Raw genomic sequence first — 21,307 nt, forward strand, 5'->3', positions numbered from 1 at the left:
TTTCAAACTAGGTGAAAGGATTGATTATATTAAAAGATGCAAATAACTGACCACTGGGGGTGGGGGATGAAGCTAGATCTTTATCTCATTCTTTACACCAAAAAACTGAAACAGATTAGGATTTAAGTATTAATAATTAAATCATGTACATATTGGAAGAAAACGTGCACATTTACTTTGTTTTTAATAATTTTGGAATCGAGAGATCTTTCTAAACATAAAAGAAAAGCTATATAAATACAGCTGCCTAAAATTTCACACAGACTTTTGAAAACAAGTAACAGTGGACAACATTTTTCAACCATCAAAAATCTGGGAAGAAATATTTGCACCACATAAGAAAAAGGGCTAATTTTCTTTATAAACAAAGAACTCTTACAAATTAATAAGAAAAAAACCCAGCGCTGCAAAAAATGGGTAAAGGAGTTGAGCAGACAGTTCATACAAAGAGAAATTCTCAGCTTCACTCCAGAGTAAAACTAAGTTTAATTTTATCCAGTGTTGGCACAGCAGAACACTCTCGAATGCTGTTGGCAAGAGTTTAAACTGGTGAGGCTTTTTGTTGGAAAGTTTCTCAATATCTATCAAAACAACAAAAACGGTTGCACATACCCTTTCACCAGTGTAGTTCCTCTGTTAGAATTTTATCCAACAGATTCATTGTCAGAATTATGCACCAGTACCTATGATGATCACTGTGGAATTGTTCAGTAGAAAGGGGTGGTAAACCATCTAAATGTCCACAGAGGCTTGGTTAAGTCAGTTGTTTCATAAGAATGAGGACGAACTATATATGCTGGGTAGAACGTTTCCACAGTACGGAGATAAGTGAAAAAGCTAGCTGCAGGATACCATGTGTGCTCTGATCTGATCCCTTTAGTATTAAAAGAAAGGGGTGGGGAGTGTTTATTCCACTATAATATATCACATCTGAGTTTATATTATGCTACAGTATGTTACATATTACATTGTATTTCTATACGTATAGAAAAATTCTAGGACTTCCCTGGTGGCGCAGTGGTTAAGAATCCACCTGCCAATGCAGGGAACACGGGTTCGAGCCCTGATCCAGGAAGATCCCACATGCCGCGGAGCAACTAAGCCCGTGCGCCACAACTACTGAGCCTGCGCTCTAGAGCCCGCGAGCCACAGCCACTGAGCCCACGAGCCACAGCTACTGAAGCCCACGCACCTGGAGCCTGTGCTCCGCAACAAAAGAAGCCACTGCAGTGAGAAGCCTGAACACCGCAACAAAGAGCTCTCCACAGCTAGAGAAAGCCCGCACGCCCCAACAAAGACCCAACGCAGCCAAAAATAAAATAAATAAATAAATTTATTTTAAAAAAAGAAAAAAAAATGAGGAAGCCCTTTATTGTATTAAAAAAAAAAAAAGTAAAGAAAAATTCTAGAGAACTACAAAAGAACTTTGAGGAGTGCCGGTGGAGCCCAAGGAGAAAAATTCTAGAGAACTACAAAAGAACTTTGAGGAGTGCCGGTGGAGCCCAAGGGAAAGGACATTTTACCTTCCATGCTCTCATGGTATTTGTGGTGGTGGTTTTTTTTGTTTTTTTTTAACGCAGAGCATTTATTAGTTTTATAATTGAAATACGTGCAAGCGCAAGCAGTGCTTTTCCATAGATTTCCATAAATTTGGGTGCCTTTTTTAACTGTGCCATTTCTACTTTTCCGTATTCCCAGGTTTCTTCTTTATGAGAGCATGTGTTATATTCATATGATGTAAAAATAATAAACTTATTTTTAGAGATTTTTCTGCCGATGAGGAGGAAGGAATGCTATTTATTGACCAGGGAATTCATTTGGAGATCATGGGAAATATAAATACGTGGAATGTGGCTGCAGACATTCCGCATGTCCCCATTAGGTATTAGAGTTGAATTTGCATTCCATTCCAACAGAAACGGAACAGCTGTCGAATCTCTTCAGTACATCCTTTATTCCAGCAAATTCCTTCATTGTGTCAGCAAAATGTAAATGTATCGTTCTTCTTGGGCTAACTTCAGGAAACAATGAGTGCGTGATGATGGTTTTTCTTCCTTTTTTTTTTTTTAATATCTGGCATTTCAAGAACAAGCTACATTTAGGATAACCTTCTAGATCAGTTGCCTCACGTCAAGTCCCACGGGAAATACACCTCCCCTCGTGTGATGTGCGGGTACAAAGTCTGGGTGTTAAAGAGCAAGGCGTCAGGGCTCCTGGCATTACGAGTTGTAACCGGCCGCGAGCCTCTCACCAGCCGTGCGAAGACGGCTCATCGCCGTAGCTCCAGAACACACGAGATGTGTGCGTTGCTAAACAAGGTGACCAATCTGGCTTCTTCCTCTTCCTTTTCAGAAAACTGCAGGAGACCCAGATGTCCACCACCTCAAAGCTGGAAGAAGCCGAACATAAAGTCCAGACTCTGCAAACAGGTGTGCTATTCTGCCTGCCGGTCAAGCTGCTACAGGCCGGGCTGACCTAGGGCAGGTTTGCGCCACCTCCCAGTCCCTCCATGTCCCCTCTGACACCTGTCACCGCCGCCGCCGTGGTGAGCCTGGAGGAGGGAGGGAGCCTTCGCCCCAGCGTGCCTCAGACCCCCTCCTCCACAGCTCCCCACCTCGACTGCATGAGTCACCCACACTGAGCAGTTGAGGTGGGAGGCTCTGAATCCCATTTGCATCACTGCCACAAGCCATCCTTTCTTCCTGCTCTTTTTCCAACAAACAAGTCTAAATCACCAAACTGTCAAGGGCTGACATCTCATTTGGAGCAATAATGAGGGCAAAAAAACCCCTTATTTCTACCCTGTGAAGTTAAGGACAGTAACAGCAGACCTTCAAAACTTTAGATGCCAAAAAAGGTGATGCTTGAGTTTTTATCGCTTCTTTGAACTTCTTCCTACCTTTTTTCTTTTTGTTCTGAAAGAGAAATGGCGCTATATATTTAATTTAAATGTGGGGGAAAAATCAGACGACCTCAGAGTCCACGTTTTAAAAAAACACAAGTGACAGAGTGGGAGAAACTAATCATAACAAATTCACAGTCAAATACTATCCAAAGACTGTAAAGCTCACCTACAAATCAAAAAAAAATAGATAAACCGTCCAGGAGAACAATGGGCTAAGGATGAAAACAGGCAGTTTGCGGAAGACGTACACGCGGCCAATACACATATGAAAAAATGTTAATTTTGAACAGGCAGGGAAATGCTAATTAAATCAGTAAAAGATTGTTTTGCCTGTCAGACTGTCGAATTTTTTTTTTAATTGATAATTTACAGTGTTGGTGGAAGTATAGGAAAATAGTCACACTCTTAGTATTGACGTGGATGTAAATCGACTCTTGGGAGGCCAGCCGAGTGAGATTTATCTGAAGTTGAAACATCCATGCTCTTTACCCAGCACCTTCCTTTCTAGATGTCCTGACTCCCCGGGCATGTGGCAAGCCCTGTACAAGAGCTAAGTTGTTACTGTCATTGCCAATGTCCCAGCATGGAGAGATGTCCATATGCCTGCTAAGGGCAAAGGGCAAATCTCAGAAGATTTTGGTATCATCCTATTTATGAAGGGGGAGGGGTGTGAAATATATATATATACACACACATACACTTACATATGTATGCAGTTAGGTATGGAAATATTTTTTAAATAGTGGAGTTTATTTAAAAGCAAGAAACTTACACAATAAACTAGTAACGGTGGTTATCTCAGAAGAGGCGCATGGGGTGAGGTGAGGTGGCAGTGGAAGGGGATTTTTCTGTTGGATGCTGTGTATCCTTTTGCAATCTTTGCCTCCTTTGAAATGAGAATGTATTACATGTATACTTTTTCTTTCTGACTTAATGTGAACAGTTAGTATATTATGGTTTTATGTCCTCTGCCTTTCAGCGCTGGAAAAAACTCGAACAGAATTATTTGACCTGAAAACCAAATATGATGAAGAAATTACCGCCAAGTAAGTCTCTGCCTGGCTCCCTCCATTGGCATTATTTGGTCAGGTGTCACCCGATTTTGCTATTCCATGAAAGATTTCCCTGCGTCACCCTCCTGTTTATTGACTTTGCAAAGCGGTACGGGGTTTCGAAGATGTTCGGCCTCTGAGCTGCTGTAAGGAACAGGGTTTCATTCCCATGACTTGCTTGCATCAGTTTAAAACCCAAGATGTGACAGTAAGCTCTATCTGGTGCTCTCAGAACAAGCCTTCCAACTGAAACTTCTTTCCTTAATTATTGTGAAGCCTGGCCACCACTGTGCCTTTGTCTAAGAAAGTTTGAAAAAGAGCCAGTGTAGAGAAGATGTGATACTTGGGACATTTTGCGGAGCTTGGTCTGCGCCAGTAGCATCACCTCTTACCTGTGCCTTCACTCCCACACAGGTGCATTTGTTCAAATCCCACCTTATGGTGCTGGGCGTCCGAGTGCGGACACACCCAGAGGGGGCGTGTATCTTTGGGCAGGTGTATCACACAAGGGTCTTGTGGGGAGGAAATCAGTGATGCACTGCGGGTACGCTGTGGCTAGCCTACCCTCCACGCAGAACACCAGGAAGCAAGAAATAATGCTGACGTAAATCAAGAAAGATGAAGGAGCAACAGATCATCCCCTGACAACACCAGGCTAGAGTCCGAACAACTTTTTCCTGTCCCACCTCCCCCAGAAACCCATGCGTCCCCAACACCCACCCCACCCCAGCCCTGACAGCTGTGTCTCCAGTGAGAAGCATCTCCTGCTGTGCTCACACCGGGCCTCAGTGGGCGCTGGCGAGTGGGGAGGTGGCTCTGAACAGCGTCGCCCTCCTCCCCGGCGCCTGCTCCGTGTGGGGCTCTGGTACTCTGCACCCCTCGGTCCCATCACCTTTGCCCTTGGCCTTTGAGGTTGCTGCTGGGCCAGCTGCTCTCAGGGCACATTGAGGGGGCAGTAGGGCGGCCCTTGACCTTTGCTCTGGGTTGTTTAGCAGCTCGAGATCTTGAGAGCCCAGCTACCCAGGTCTGGTGGTCAGAACCAATTTTGATCATGAGCAGAGATCTAAAACATCCTGCGCAAAGACTGCGCAAAGACTAAAACATCCTGGTCCGTCTTGGCGACTCCGGCTGACTTGTTGGCATGTCTAATCCCGGGGGACCCCGCCAGATCACTGTCCCGTCTCGGTGTGCTGAAATGAGACTTCAGGTGGTACAGAAAGAGCCGGTTCTAAGGTCCCGTGACCGTTAACATTGCGCTTTGAAAACTGGTGGTTCTGGTATTAACGCTTCCGACCCCGGGCATCACTGTCAGTGGGCCGGCAAGCGCGCGTCTCCGCCCTCCCCTCTGAGCCCACAGCCTGAGAGTTCCTCACCTCCCAAGACGTACCCTCCGAGGCACCACGCCAGCTGCTGTCACCCTGGGGTTCCTCGGTGTCCGTGTGCGGGTTCCCTCTTCTGCCCGCGTGTCATCCTTGTTTTTCTACTGTTTCCGCCTGGACTTTATTCTACTATGTAGGTTGTTTTTCTCAGTAAATTCGATTTTTTTAATTATAATGTTTTAGTCTGATACATAGCTCTAGCCTTAAGTTTATAGCATTTCTTTTCTAAAAGACTTTGATCTGAAGTTGCTGTGCTAGTTCCCTGATTCATTCACTCTTATCCACCTCATCTTACTTGCTGACAAAATTCATGATGACTTTGGGGGTGATAAATTGGATTATCTCATTAGTTTCTGTTAATTTATTTTTGTTAAACCACATCTCTTTCTAAAAGGCATAGATACATCTTGCATATCTACAGTCAACCAAAGTTGGCTTTATTATACACTTAAAAAAAACTTCTCTGAGCCCAACCTCTAAGCCCGTCTAAGCCCATGGTTTTCAAACTGGGTCACAATCGCCAAGTCACTTTAGCGAGTGGTGACTGGCTAGTTGGGTAATAAATAGAATATAAAACAAACTAATGGAATAGAATAGAAACTGTCATGGCTCGTGGCACACAATAAAGTTAGGCATTGTTTTGTGACCCTTTTAGCTCGTGTGTAAATCTGGAAGTACAGAGTTATTGAGCCACAGCATAAAATGTCGTTCTTCCCGTGGCTCTCAGTCAAAAACCATTTCGAAAACCGCTGCTCAGAGACTGTCACCAGAGCTCAACTTCCAGAAGCCAGTGTCTCCCGCCGTGTTCCCTGCATGCGGTGGGGGGGGGGTGGTGGTGTACCTACTGCCTGGTGACACCAAGCATCTGCAGAAACTATTGGGAGTTGACAGCCAGGAATGCCACCTGTCATATGATGGCTAAGTACTGGGCCCTGGCTGAGAGCCACAACTTCTTCCTTCCTTCTTGGCCTTCCAAAAAGCCACACAGAAAATTTGTGTCCACGTAACTGGTTTGCGTTAGGGCTTGAGGCAGCAACGGCACCGAGAACAGCCGTCTAGGAAGGACTTAACCTTCCCCAGCTCACAGCTGTAGGTCTTCTCTAGGGAGGGCACGTGGCGGCCAGGAGTGCCTGGGAGACAGAGAGAGGGAGGAGGGGCCATCTTGTCCCTGTGCCCACCCTCTCCCTGCCTCCCTGTGCTCGGGGCCAGGGTGACGCTTGGGGATGATTCCCGTCTCTCAGCCAGCAAAGAGCTCAGTCACCTGCTCCCAGGTCATGCTGCTTCCTGGGAGGGGTCAGAGGTGCCTTGAGATGTCGGGCTGATTTTCAGTCTTCAGTCTTGTCCTAAGTTACCATCTATAGATGCAGGGACCCGGGGCTGTTTCTAAGCCGCCAGCTCTGTCATCTGACAGGTAAGATCATTAAATCTCGGGTCACCTGCGTCAGCAGGGCTACCCAGGGGAGCACCAGAGGCCGGCCCTCCTGCCCCCAGACCTCTCCTTGAACTCTGAGCCCACCGGCCTTTGACGAGAAGCGGTGGTGGTGGACGGGGCTCGGGGAGAAATGTCTCTAGACTGTTTCCCGTCACATCAGTGTATCTTGAGTCCAGAAAGCTTCTTTTCCCTCCAAATCCAGATGAGTGAAAACCCGCACGTTACTTGCTCATTTTCACTGAACTAGAGTAAACGGAGAATGGAATAAAAAAAGCATGGGGGTCAGTTGTTCTGTCACATAAAATGCTTTGCCTCTGGGCTGTGGCTCTTGTTACCAACTGCTGACGGGGCCACGGGTGCTCTCGGGGTGTGTCCCCTCCTGTGATCATAGCAGGAGGTCCTTGTCTCCACGGACAGGCGGGGAGGCAGAGGTGTGGCATGCACGTGGGCGCAGAGAGAGAGCGAGCCTCATGGGCACACCTCAGAGCCACTCGTCAGCGGCGCTAGCATTCCTGGAGGCCTCCTCGGGGAGGCTCGGTGGAGGGGTGCGGGGGAGAAAAGCTGTTGTGAGCCAGCGTGACCCCTGCTGTGATGGAGGGGACATTAGTTAGCGCAGCACCTGTGCCGTCAGGGTGTCCACAGAAGACAGCCCACTCTAGCTAGGTCGGTCAGAAGAGAGTTTAACGTGGACACAGCGGGGACGAGGGAGACCAGCGGGGTCCGGGCACCCTGAGCGAGCACTGGCCGGACCTCACCCCACCTCCGTTTGGAGGGGCCACCTGGAGAGGAGCTGTGACCTCTGGGAGGCGACGGGGATCCCGGCAGCGCCAGCAACCCCTGACCTTACCCTCCTCCCCTCCCCAGCCAGGGGAGGGGCAGGGGGAGAGGGAGCTGGCGCTGGGGATGGCGGGTCTCCAGTGCACACGACCCCACCCCGCTGGAGCCAAAGAAAGGACTGGAGGAAGCCTTCCTGAAAGGGATGACCAGGGGTTTGAGGCGTTGCTAGAGGCAAAGGAGGAGCGCCCTCTGTGAAAACACCAGGCGGCGAGGCCGATCTCCTGGAGGACCAGCCCCAAGCTCCGACGGGTGGATCTGCCAGGGCAGGTGGGCATGGTGGGCGCAGGGGCTGGACTGAGGCTCGGATGGGGATCGGCATTTCCCAAATAGATGGACGGCTACCACAGGGCAGCCTAGGGCCAAACCCTTACTGTAAATGGTTCCCAGAATAAGTAAGCCACAAAAAATGTAGAGAATGGCCTGAGATAATAATTGCTACTTTCTTTTAACTTCGGAGACAATCGCTTCGATCTTGGACATCCCACACGGAGCTGCCCCCTCCGCATTCCTCCCCGCTTTCATTTTCTGGGAAAGGTCTGTCACTTTACCATCTGCTTCCGGCCCGACTGACGTATACTGTCTTAGACTAGACAGCTTTTCATTAATACCTACGAATATAAGCCCCCCAGGGGCAAATCTCACAAATGGTCTTAAAACATTTCAAAACAGTGTTATCTTCTCCCTTCGAAAGGAGGGCTTTTAAAAAAATGTGTTGACAGAAAATGCAGGAAGGGGATGGGGGAGGCCCTGTGGAAGGTGGGCTTTGAGTGGATTGCCGGGGTCCGCTGCTCACCCTCTGTGTGTCCCTGGATAAGCTAATTGACCTCCGTGACTCTCTTTTCTCGCCTGTACAATGGGCATAATAGTAGTCAGGACGCCGGGTGGCTGTGGAGAGTAATGAGGAGGTGTGTGTGCAGCGCCCAGCACGGTGACAGCTGTGGTCACTGTCACTAATGGCTGTAAGCTATTCTATTGTCAACGAGTAGAAGCTGTTCCCCACAAGCTTGCCCTGGGCTCGGGTGCGTGCGTTTCTGAAATTAGACGGGCCTGAACGGCATCGTCTCCACAGGAGGTTGGAAGAGCCCACGTCGCCTGTCCGTCCCTGGGAGATGTCACTGGGGTGACCATCCCCGCCCCCACTTGGGACCGAAGCCTGCAGGTCAAAGGCAGCGAGGCCATCGGGAGCCCCCGTTGACTGGGTGCAGCCCTCGGCCTGCGTCAGCTGGACCGGCCCGGCTGGCTGTGGCGGGTACAGCAGCAGGAAAGTTTTCCATGTGTAGGCTTGAAGCGAAATGTAATTAGCCTTTATGTGCAGAACAAGGCCTCATTGATGAATACAGCTGGTCTTTGTTTTGTCCTGTCATTGAGAGTGGGAGGTAAAGTGCTCTTCTTCATGTTTATTAATGCAAGGTCCCTTAGACAAACGGCAAGCACAGTTTACTATTTGTTGGAACATTGGGGGGCTTGCCAAAACAGTTGCTGTGGAAGAGGATTGCAGGGTTTCAGATTATAGCCATTTCTGGGTTAAATAAATGAATTATTTCTCAGCTTTTTTTTTTTTTAAGTTAAAAACGTATGTCCTCCTCAGCTGGTCAGGCTGTGTACAGATCTTCTGCCTTCTCTTAGCAAATAGAGATTTAGCACCCCACTTGACATTAACGTGGAGATTCTAGCAACGTCGAGCAGGTTGGATTTTAAGATTTCAGTGGTTCCCCGGGATGGCCTTGGAGAAGGAGGGCAGACAGCTTTTTGGGCCCCGGGAGAGAGGCCTGGAAGCTCCCCCTGCCCCCCGACTCCACGCCTGTCTCCTGCAGCTGTTCGCTTGTAGTTGCGCTTAGGTGGCCGCTGCCCACGGTGGGAGCAGTGTTGCCCTCCCAGCCAAGATACCAGCATTCTGGGGGAAAGTGCAGGAAGTCCCATTTTCGCTCAAGTCCACGACCACCCCTTTGCTCTGTCCCCCAGAGTCCTGGTTGCAGAAGGAGCTTCAGTTGTAACACACACAGTCAGCTTATTACATTCCTCTTGACTTGTGGGCGGAGGCTCTGAGCCTCTGATGAAAGAAAATATTGAATTGCACTGAAATGCTGCATTTTTTATAGCTAATGTTAGTCTTAGAAGAATTTGCACCTCCCAAACCTTTCCTGCCGGTAAAATTCATATTTCTTAAGGTTACTCATGTTGTATTCCTTGCCTGTATGCTTTTTAAAAAGAACCACATCGTATGCACACATACTTACATAGTACATTACAAAAGAGATGTTTATGAGGAACTTCACTTGGGTGCATTTTAGAATATTTACTCTCTAGCATGTACATAAACCGATGTATAATCACCAAATGCATTATGCTCTGAGAAAGCAGGAAACTCCCAGGCGAGCTTGGCTCAGGGCTTTACTGAAATTGTTTAAGGGAGCCTGTACCCTGCACCCCGTGTTTTGGAGGTAGGGGGTGCGTGTGTGCCAGAAATGGGCGTGGAGGACCTCAAACGAGATTTGAGAATGTGAGGATGCCCACAGTTGAAGATTCGACGGGGACCAAGACGGTGCACGCATCCGGGTCACTCTGCACTGTGTCATGGCACCTTTGTGCATGATACCTTGTCTATTCTTTCCAGCAGTCGTGGAGGAAGTGTTTGTGGTGTTAATTGCATAGACAAGGAAACAGTGCTGGGAACACAGAGGCAGGCCTCAAATCCAGTCCTTTGGACTCAGAATCCAGTGCTCTCTGCACTCCCACCGTGGCCTAGAAAGTCTCTTCCTGTGCTGTCTTCAAAGGGCTGAGTTAGGGAGTGCCAGCTCCCTGGGTGACCGGCCTTCTTGAAGGGTTTCACGTCTTCTCTCCCTCCCCACGAGCCCCGCGGTATGTACCCTCGCAGACCGATTTCTCTTTTATTTATTTTTATTACAGTTCCACATGCAAGACTCAGGAAACTGGGCCAGGTAGAACTCAGTAAGCGGCATACGCGCGTTAGACAGATTGTGCTTCCCCGGCTGCATTTACAAAGACCAACCTCAGTGTCCGGAAGTGGAGTCTCCCTGCTGTACCTTTAAGAATGTAGCATTTTCTGTTTCCTGGCTTTCTGATGAGTCATCAATTTCCAGTATGGGTTGCTGTAATTATCCTGGTTAGATTAATTTCCCTAAAAATAGAGAAGCAGCTACTTTGATGGTTTCGAGGGGATGGACTTGAATAAAGAAACCCCTGTCCCTTAAACCTGAGAAAGAAATCAAACTTGCTGGGAACAAATGATGCCTTTTTTTGCCCATACCTTATCTGCAAAAGGGTGTGTGCATTTTGTAGAATTCCTGGGATTTTCCCTCTCTGTCCAGGCATTTTTCTTCACACCTAAAAGTCAGTGCCTGCATGAGCCCTAAATGGCTTTCCTAGGCTTTTGCACTGACTGAATCTGTTTTGCCTTTTCCAAGCAGTACAGCCCTGATCTGGAGTTTTCCCTGGTCTGGGAACTGCGTAGAAAGAAGGGTGTGGCTTCATATTTTCAAATCCAGTAGAAAGACCTCTGAGTGCCAAGGATTCTTCACCTGTTCCATGGACTCCGTGGTCTAGAAATTATAAGGCATCAGTGAGAATTGGCAATCTTTACCTTTCCTCCCTTCAGCTAATCTTTTTATATATATATATATATATACGTGTGTATATATATATATATATATATATATATATATATATATATTTCTGGCTGCGTTGGATCTTCGTTGCTGCGCACAGGCTTTCTTTAGTTGCGGCGAGCGGGGGCTACTCTTCGTTGCGATGCATGGGCTTCTCATTGCAGTGGCTTCTCTTGTGGAGCACGGGCTCTAGATGCGTGGGCTTCAGTAGTTGTGGCTTGCGGGCTCTAGAGCGCAGGCTCAGTAGTTGTGGCGCACGGGCTTAGCTGCTCCCTGGCATATGGGATCTTCCTGGACCAGGGCTCGAACCTGTGTCCCCTGCATTGGCAGGCGGATTCTTAACCACTGCACCACCAGGGAAGTCCCCCTTCGGCTAATATTAAAACTCTGTGTTAAAATGCGGGCATTGTGTCAGGTGCTAGAACTACAGAGTAAAGCGGGCAGGGAGAGTTAACAGGTGTGATATGCACACAGACATGGCTCACGCTCTGCACACAAAAACACATGCCACACATGTGTGCATATTGCTGTCCTATGTGCGTGTGTGTGCAAACATGTTTATGAATATGGAGATAGCAATCACATTCATCCAGCGTCCTTGGAGAGGGTAGTGTAGAGAAAAGTGTTCACAGGCTGTCACTTGGGTTTGGCGTGCTTTTATACAAATTTTGGGTTTTTTTTTTTTTTTTTTTTGTGGTACATGGGCCTCTCCCGTTGCGGAGCACAGGCTCTGGACGCGCAGGCCCAGCGGCCATGGCTCAAGGGCCCAGCCGCTCCGCGGCATGGGGGATCTTCCCGGACCGGGGCACGAACCTGTGTCCCCTGCATCAGCAGGCGGACTCTCAACCACTGGGCCACCAGGGAAGCCCCCAAATTTTGAGTTTTTAATGATCCTTGAAGTTCTTCTGATCCACTGTGAAGGACAGTCTTGGAGAACTCACAGTTTGAGGCTAAAGGAAACGGGTAAGGGACTGTTGGAGAAAACGTCAATTTGTAGAAGATCAAAGCACAGCAAATGAGCTGCAAAATGGGCATCATCAGAGGCACTTTCCTGCTTGTGGGGCTCGAGGAACAGGATGGGCGTGTCCCTGCAGACCGCCCAGAGTTGGCAACGTCGCCTGACCTGCCTCAGAGGAGGGCCCTCACCTCGGTCCCTGCACACCACGGGCCCACTGGCATCATCGACACGTGAGGCTTTTGTTGAATGAATCACTCCGCGGGTGCCTCCGCTGTGGAGACCGGTGGTTCAGGGGTGCAGCCGAGGGACCAGTCTCGGCAGTGCTGAGAGCCCGACCAGCAAGTCCGTTTGCTCTCTGGAAGGGCAAACTAAGGAAGCTGTTGGGGTCTAGGAAGAAGGCAGGAGCCACCTGAACCTTTGAAGTGCTTCATGAAGACAGAATTGTAATGGAGGCCAGGCTGGAATGTTCACGCTGCCTTCTGCCCTCAGTGAGATTCCTCCCGAAGCCGTGCATTTCTGACCCCCACCCCCGGGAGTCCCTGGCTGCAGTGGGGGCCGTGGCCTCACTGGTCATTGTGACACTGCACATCTTTGCTTCCACAGTGTCGGGAAGAAGGGGATTTGACGCACTCTGACCAGTCAAGCGCCCTTTGAAGGGAGGCAGGAAAGCTGGCGGAAGTGGGAAACTATCTTTCGCTTGGAATCGCCCCACATCAGTGAAGACTAATTCCTTTTATGTGACATGTATTATTTTTAATCACGAAAGCCACACATGTTTATTATATGAAATTTAGAAAATTCTAGATTTTTAAAAATAGATCATCACTTATATCCCACAACACACAGATAACTTAACATTTTGGCATATTTCCTTCCAGTCTTTTTTCTATATGGTGCTCTATTTTTTTTTTTTTTAACTTTTTACCAATGGCATCAGACTGATACTCAGTTTTCATTTCTAGTTTGTTTTTTTTCTTTTTTTTACTTGCCATGTAAATATGTCTTTCTTGTCATTACCTATTCTTCAGAAATGTGATGCGTGCCGCACAGTATTCCCATCAGTAGGTGTACCCTGAGACGGTTACCCCTTGAGTTCCCTCTCGTTTGGGAGCCTGATCTGTCATACTGCCGTCATTGCCGCACAGGTTTAAACTAGGAAGCTTCACCCTTGCCCTGTCTTTTTGTGCCTTTACATTCTGCCAGTGGCCGTGGCATCTTCCGGTGGCTTCCCTATGGTATCATCGGACGAGGGAGTTTGGGACGCCAGAATTCTCTGAGGGCCCCGTTCGCAGACTGCTGTTCGGTGATCTAATAGATGTCCCAGCCTCCCCTGGTTGGTGGACAGTGGAAGGTGCTGGGCCTAGAGTCAGGAGACCCTGGGTCGGATCCCAGCTCTGTCACTGCGTGTGGCCAGCACAGCTCCCTGCCTGGGCAGCGGCAGTGTCCTCATTAGCAAAACGGGAAGATTGGACTAACCCACAGGCAGGTTTGAGGAGCCTGACCGTTTCTCGGCCTCTTGAACTTTATCACCCAGGTTCTTGCCAGAAGCTGGGATCTCCGATCCTCTCCCAGCAGGGCCTGCACAGCCATCCGCGGAGGGGCCTTCGGGGAAGGGGCTGTCCAGCATGTGGGGGTGGTGTGAGCCTCAGGGGAAGAGCCCAGGTCTCAGGGTCACTACAGGGTTTGATTCCTGGTGCTGTGAGTGCAGAAACCTTGTGCAGGGCTCCCTTGCCTTACTCTGGCCTTAGTTTCCTCCCGAGCGGTGTGCAGTCCGCCGCAGAGAGCCGGGCGCAGCATCTGAAGGCATGCCCTCGGGAAACAGGGCTGCGGCACTGCTGTCAGCTGCAAGGCCCCCTGCCTGGCCCACTGGAAAAACGCTCGTTCACTTCCCCCACCATCAGGTCTCTTCCAACCCTAAAGAACCCCGTCATTTTCCATGTGTGACCTGGGAAGATCAGTCTGTCTGCATCACAAGACCTCTGTCTGTATTTGCATGCCGCAGCTGTGGACTGAAGTGCACTGTTTCGTGTCACATCATCATCCTAAGAGACTGAATTTTAAAATCTTAACCAGTTACCATTTGGGTGCTGCTAACACTGGGCGTAAAAAGTTCTGAGTTCAAATGATTGCAGGACCGTTAGTGCCTTAACCATGAAATAACCACCTTCAGAAATCTACGTGCCATGTGTGTGTGGGACCCACTTTCTAAAGCGAGAACAGCGTGGTCCCCTCCAGCCACACATCGGGGCAACTCTTAGGTTCAGCAGAGACCTGACTCCACACGTCCTGGAGAATTTGGGGGTCCCTGGGCTGGTGTAAAACAAATTAAGAGAGGTGCCCAACATCTGGGCACAGGCAAGGATGTCTAGGGCTTTTGTCCTGGGATATCGTATTAAAAAAAAAAACAAACTTTTGGGAACCAGCCTTCAGAATGAGAAGTTTCCTATAGGAAAGCGCGAGGGAGCTAGATAATTGAACTCACTGATTTCCTTCACGGCTTGTTTGCCCTTTCATTCTCTTCCTGAGGTGCTGTTTGTTGAGGAATGTCTCCAATTGCCAGAAAGACAGTGGGGTGTCTCCTATTTCCCCGCCAGCTCTCCTTTCAGCTGGAGCCGAGCTCTGAGGCGAGCCTGCAGTATGAATTTTTAATGCAGAGCTTTACGGCATCACTCTGGCAGCCCGGCCGCATTGCTCTCCTGAGCTTTGAGATTTCATGCTCTGCTGAACAGAGCAAAGACTGGGGGCATTCAGCATCAGTGAGGATTAACCCCCAAGTGACCACACGTGTACCCTCTGATGTCCCTCAAGGCAAACCTAAAGGAGTTGCGAGAAAAAAATTAGAGCTATGTAGTGTTTGGAATGTTATCAACATAGCCTAGGCATAGAAACAGAGCATAATCTTGAAATTTCATGGGATAGCGTATATTTTTAGCTTTTCATTTATCTTTTTTAAGTTGGACTGTTTTCACTTGGATGCATTTCTGTGATCTTTCCAACCCTGGAAAAAAAGCCAGTTTGTAGGATTTGCAGAACATAAAGATTATTAGACACTTCCGTTTTCCATGGAAAGCCCCAATGTAATTAGAAATTTAGAATTTGTCGTCGATAATGGAAAAAGGACCAGTTACGTAAGTGGTTAATTCTGTGTGTAGGCATATGGTTGATTGGCCCTTTCTTCTGGTAGCTTTCTGTATTTTTGAAAGTTTCCAAATTAAGGGGAAAAATTTTTAGAAAAAGTTGTCTATAAAAACGGCTTGAGTTTAAATGCGTTAGGGAAGGACGAAGCCTTCGATCAGCGGTGGTGCTAGAATAGCTAGCTAACACCCAGAAGACGAGAGTCAGGGCAGAGCCCCGTGCAGAGTCAAGCCTAGATGTTTTCAATATTTACATATGAAAAACAAAGCCATGAAAGCATTAGGAGAAATTGCCGATGGCTATTTTTATAATGTGGGGGTGGGGAAACCCTGTCTAAGCACCATGGCAAAGGTAGAGCTCACACAGGAAACTCACAGCCTGCTGGTGATTGATGACTGACTGGTAGATAAACTGGCAAAAATATTTGCCTTGTGTATGACAGAGTGTGTGTGTGTGTGTGTGTGTGTGTGTGTGTGAGTGTGTGTGTGTGTGTGAGTGTGTATACAGGCACACCTCGTCTTATTGCACTTTGCTTTATTGTGCTTCAAAGATAATGCATTTTCACAAATTGAAGGTTTGTGGCAACCCTGCATCGAGCAAAACTATTGGTGCCATTTTCCAAAAGTATTTGCTTTACTTTGTGTCTCTTTGTCACACGTTGGTAATTCAGACTTCAAAATTTCAGACTTTTTCATCGTTATTTTATCTCTTATGGTGATCTGTGGCCAGCGATCTTTGATGTTACCATTGCAAAAATATTACGACTCGCTGAAGGGTCAGATGATGGTGAGCATTTTTTTAGCGTTCAAGTATTTTTTAAATTAAAATATGTACGTGTTTTAGACATAATGCTGTTGTGCGTGTAACAGACCACAGTCTAGTGTAAACATAATTTTTATTTGCACTGGGAAACCTAAAAATTCGTGTGATTCACTTTATTGCAGTATTTACTTTATGGCGGTGGTCTGAAACCAAGACCTCAGTATCTCCGAGGTATGCCTGTATATATAAAGAGCCCTTACAAAGCAATAAGAAAAAATTTAATACCCAAAGAGAAAGCTCTCCATTTTCTTTTTTTTTTAGTTTTTATTGGAGTATAGTTGCTTTAAAATGTTGTGTTAGTTTCTACCGTACAACAAAGAAAGCTTTATATTTTCAAATCCAACTCCTTGCTAGACATAGGCATCTCAAACTCAAGCAAACTCATGATCCCTTCTGACTTCCCTCTAACCTGCAGGCAGCTTCCCTTCCATTTTTTTCCCTCCCTCGAGCATACGTGGTCTTCCTTTATTCCAGAGACGGAAGGTCCTCCTTGTCCCTGCTGTCTAATCCACATTAATTACACTTCCTTGAGACCTTCTCATTCCTCAAGTCTTTGTCTCCACTGTCACTGCAATAACTGGGCTTTTTTCATCCCTTGGCTTCGCTCCTTCAATATCTTAACATCGGATCTGCCTGCTGCCAACTTCTCCCTGGACTAAGCCATCCTCCAAGTATCTGCTAAAAGTATCTTTCCAAAATATAAATTTGATTCTGTTGAAATGAGTCCTTAGAATCTCCACGGTTCTTTCTTGCCACCACTGAAAAAATGATGCCACAGCGCCCGAGATGCTTCATGACGCAGCTCTGCCTTCATAACCCATTTCCTACCGATTCTGACCCCCTCTGTAGAATCGTGGGCCTTTCCCCAGCTCACCATGCTCCCACATCCCGATATATAGCTACCAGCCTTTCTTCACGAGCACATCCCTGCCCCTCCACCCCCCGTTCCTGCATCCCTCTCCCTGCACGCCCCATTCCTGCGCCCACACTAACAGCCTCTGTGTGCCTGTGAGAGGGGGGCTCTGGTCTCTCCCATTCCATGGAGAGAATTCAGGGGTCTCGATTTTCACTAAATCTGACTGCAATGTAGCATTTCTTTCCATTGCGAATCAAGTCAACACACCAGAACAAGAACAGACCTGTGACTTTGCTGCAAGCGGAAATCCTAGTATTTTCACATCACATCACAGTCCTTGCAGATACCTCAAAGACTGGTTATCTCCATCGCTGCTTCAAAATGTCAGTAGTTCTTAGACCTGCCACGAGATTCGTTATATGGCGCATCAGTAAAGAAGAACGTTTGTTACGGGGGCTTCCCTGGTGGTCCAGTGTCTATAAGACTCCACGCTCCCAATGCAGGGGGCCCGGGTTCGATCCCTGGTCGGGGAACCAGATCCCACATGCGTGCCGCAACTAAGAGTTCGCATGCCACAACTAAGGAGCCCACGTGCCGCAACTAAGGAGCCCTGGAGCTGCAAAAGGAGCCTGCCTGTCACAACTAAGGCCTGGTGCAACCAAATAAATAAATAAATAATTTTTTTTTAAAAAAAAGAACATCTGTGGGCTTCCCTGGTGGCACAGCGGTCGAGAGTCCGCCTGCCGATGCAGGGGACATGGGTTCGTGCCCCGGTCCGGGAAGATCCCACATGCCGCAGAGCGGCTAGGCCTGTGAGCCATGGCCGCTGAGCCTGCGCGTCCGGAGCCTGTGCTCCGCAACGGGAGAGGCCACAACAGTGAGAGGCCCACGTACCGCAAAAAAAAAAAAGAACATCTGTTACTAGATCACAGACTTGGGGGTTTTCTAGTATTGTAGTAAATGCACTTCCAAATATTTACTTTCCCTAGTAGACTGCTGTATTTAAAACATTATTCCAGGTAGGAGGTCCATTCTCTTCACCAGAGGGACCACGGCACCAGAAAGGTTAAGCATCCTCGTCAGATTGGCAGCGTCTTGAGGGTGGCAACTGGACCTTCCTAATTTTTTGCCCTGGCACTTTGCACAGTGCTTCCTACATTACACAGGCTCCTAGTAATAGTTTGTTCATGTGGTTTTCATAAAACCTACCTTTTCCGGGTATGAAACGGTTGGGGCTGAGATGGGCCTGGGTCAGATCCGCACATGCATGGAAGCAGGTGGTCCCTGCTGGCTGTGCGGGGTGAATGCTTCCTTGGGGGACCGAGGATGCCCGCTGGGTCTGCACGTCACACACCTCGAACCCCGTGTGAGGCGACGTGGGTATTTAGGTCACCGGAGGGCATACACCATTAATATGACATGGGCCGTGACTTTAAGTCAGCCACGGGAAAAGGACAAGCATCAGAGAGCCTGCGGCCGGCAGTGGTAATGAACAGGAGGCGTTAAGTGTATTTTCAGTCCAAGCTAAGGGACATTTCTCCTTTCATAAAAATGGAGGCAGTGCCACCTATATCAGGCCGTGTCACCTATGTCATAGGTGTCAGTGCCACCTATGTCGTCAATTCAGTAAGTCTCTCCTGAGGGCCTCCTTTGTACAGGGCACTGTTCGGGCACTGGTGGGGCCGCAGTGCGTCAGGGCTCAGTCTTTGCACTTGCTTAACCCTCTCCCTGGGAGGCTCACTCACTGCTGTAACTAAATTCCATCTCCCTGGCGCTGACTCCTGTGTTCACGTTTCCAGCCCAAACCTCCCCCCTTCACCTCCAGGCTCAGCAGCTGCCCTTAGGTGTCATCTTAGCTTCACCCGGACGAAGACCAACTCCTGAGCTTTCCCATAACACCTGGCAAAGGAGCGGCCAGAGTGATCCTCCCACATTGTAAGCTGGTCCCGTCACTGCTCTCGGAGCCCTGATGGCCTCCTCCTGGCGGGCTCTGTCCTCTTTCCCACTTTATTTTTCTCCTTATGACACACCCTGTGTTTCCCGGTGTGCTGAGCTCTCTCTACTCACCAGGCTCCAAGTTCCGTGAATCGTGGTACCGTGTTCACCACTGTGTCCCCAGTGCCTAGCATAGGGCCTGCCGGGCGCTTGAAAGATGTTCCCTGGATGAATGAAAACGAAGGGCCTGCTCTCCTGGAAGCAGTCTCTGAGCAAAAAGCCGGCTGCCACATAATAATAAAAGTTGAGTTAGTGTCCAGTCCTGCCAAGAAAATTAAAGCAAGTAGAAGGAAGGGGGCGTGGCACAGAGGGGACGGGAGCGGCTGGCTGAGGTGGGTGGTCAGGGAGAGTCACTTGGCTGAGAATTAAACGTCACAGCCTGTAGCAGGGGCTCTGCTCTGTACAGTGTTTAAATGGAACCCACGTGTGCTGGCTCTGCTATTCGTCTTTATTATGGGCATCTGCTCAGATTATTTTAAATGAGCGGGAACCTTGGGCCCGGCCCCGACATGAGAAGGCTCGTGCTGAAACATAGAACTCCCCCAGTCCGGTCAGACGAGAAAATAGATGGTGGTTCCAGACGCCTTCTGGAAGGGCGGGGTGTGCGGTGCCGGGGCAGTCCCGCACATCTGCAACCTGTGACACTGCAGCTCCAGCCCCTACTGTGGAAGCACTGGAATTCGGTAAATCGCCCCTCGTCACACAGGTCAGTGACTCCTGGACTTGAGTGGATTCCTCAGAGCATTGGTGTAGAATGCTGATCCCTGGGCCGCACCCCGGGGTGTCTGACTCAGTAGGTCTGGGAGGGGACCCAGGACTCTTCGGCCCTCCACGCACGTGGGGTCTGCTGACCACACTGTGGGAAACTCCGATCCAGTTGCTCTCATTTGATCGTTGATTTTTGGTTTAAGGAAAGAGTTGTCCAAATAAGGACAAAGGGACAGCGCTCTGATGGCCCCCCTGGGACCCCTTATCTCTGTCCCCGTGCTCAGGTGCTCACCTCTACGGGCCACCAGGTGTGTCAGACCCAGCGTCTGATCTTCCCGTCTGACGTACCAGAATGGGAGCTCCTCGGGGGCTCATCTCTGGGATCCAAGGGTCTGGGGCTGTGCCTGGCACACAGCAAGCATCTGAATCGTCCTTGAGTTAATGTCCGGGATGTGCGGACACCTTCCCCACATCGTCTCGGGTCATTGCCTTTAGGGCTCTCACACAGCCGCTACGTCCCACCCCTTACCCAAGGGTCTAAAGAGCGAGATTCTTGGAACGTTATTTGTTAGAACGTGGCTTTTTTTTTTTAAACATCTTTATTGGAGTATAATTGCTTCACAATGCTCTGTTAGTTTCTGCTTTATAACAAAGTGAATCAGTTATACATATACATATGTTCCCATATCTCTTCCCTCTTGCGTCTCCCTCCCTCCCACCCAGAACGTGTCTTTAGAGCCAGCAAAGGTGAGGACACAGATGGAAGGTACACGCTCGTGGCGTGGGTGATGGCTGCAGCCGGCGCGGCCACCACGCCTGTCCGCACCGCCTGCCCATCCCAGGCAGCTCTGTGAGGCTCTGCTGTGTGGTCTCCAGCACACCTTTGAGGAGTCCCGGGGCCAAGTGTGAAAATACCAGATGAGGGGTTTTCTGATTCATAATTCTCAGGAGGCAGCCAGGTTGCTGGTTCAAGGCTGGCAGAGTTCACTCGGTGGCCTGGGGGAGCCCCAGGGTCTGAGAAGCTCCAAAGTGATGTGAAGGGCTCGCTGGGGCAGGGCTGGGTGAAGACCGCTAAAGCCCTCTGCTCTGGTCTTCTAGAATCCATCTGAGTTTCAATTGCTCGGTTAGTCTGTCTTTTATTACCCTTTAAACAATGAATGCGGAAGCTCTTATATAGAGCTATGGAAAGACCTTTTACTTATGTGATTGAGTGAAAAAAGCCACGTTCAGAACTGCGTGTCCAGTATGCTACATCTGCTTGTGCATTTACACACACACACAAAAAATGTGAATGTCTAGAAGGAGATCTGGGGGACAGGGAGAGAGACGCTCTTTCACTGTAACCTTTTCTGAATTTTGAATATCAGATTAAATTAGAACCTATTGGACTTCCCTGGTGGTCCAGTGGTTAGGACTCCTCGCTTCCACTGCAGGTGGCACGGCTTCCATCCCTGGTCGGTGAACTAAGATCCCGTGGCCAAAAATAAGTAAATAAGTAAATTAGAACCTATTTAGTCCCTCCAGCCCTGGAGCCATCAGGAGCCCCTCCTCTCCGTAGCTCAGAATCACCAGGATTAAACAAGAAAGCACTTTTGAACCATC

At 48.7% G+C, this 21,307-nt stretch overlaps 1 protein-coding gene and 1 long non-coding RNA gene across 8 annotated transcripts in view; both read left to right on the forward strand.

Annotated features, from left to right (window-relative positions):
- The window catches only part of CUX1 (cut like homeobox 1), a 348,779-nt gene that overhangs the window by 234,576 nt on the left and 92,896 nt on the right, over window positions 1-21,307 (forward strand). For all 7 annotated transcript variants that reach the window (XM_033839695.2, XM_033839699.2, XM_073791974.1 and 4 more), the window contains exons 7-8: window positions 2,353-2,429; window positions 3,885-3,951. In XM_033839695.2, coding sequence (XP_033695586.1) covers window positions 2,353-2,429; window positions 3,885-3,951 — 144 coding nt within the window. The remainder of the gene's footprint in view (window positions 1-2,352; window positions 2,430-3,884; window positions 3,952-21,307) is intronic.
- On the forward strand, window positions 3,960-13,960 carry LOC141276465 (uncharacterized). Its single transcript, XR_012326014.1, has 2 exons — window positions 3,960-12,677; window positions 12,793-13,960. It is a non-coding gene; the product is annotated as an uncharacterized lncRNA (long non-coding RNA).

The sequence above is a fragment of the Tursiops truncatus genome, chromosome 15 (assembly GCF_011762595.2).
Source record: "Tursiops truncatus isolate mTurTru1 chromosome 15, mTurTru1.mat.Y, whole genome shotgun sequence".
NCBI classification, from domain to species: domain Eukaryota; kingdom Metazoa; phylum Chordata; class Mammalia; order Artiodactyla; family Delphinidae; genus Tursiops; species Tursiops truncatus.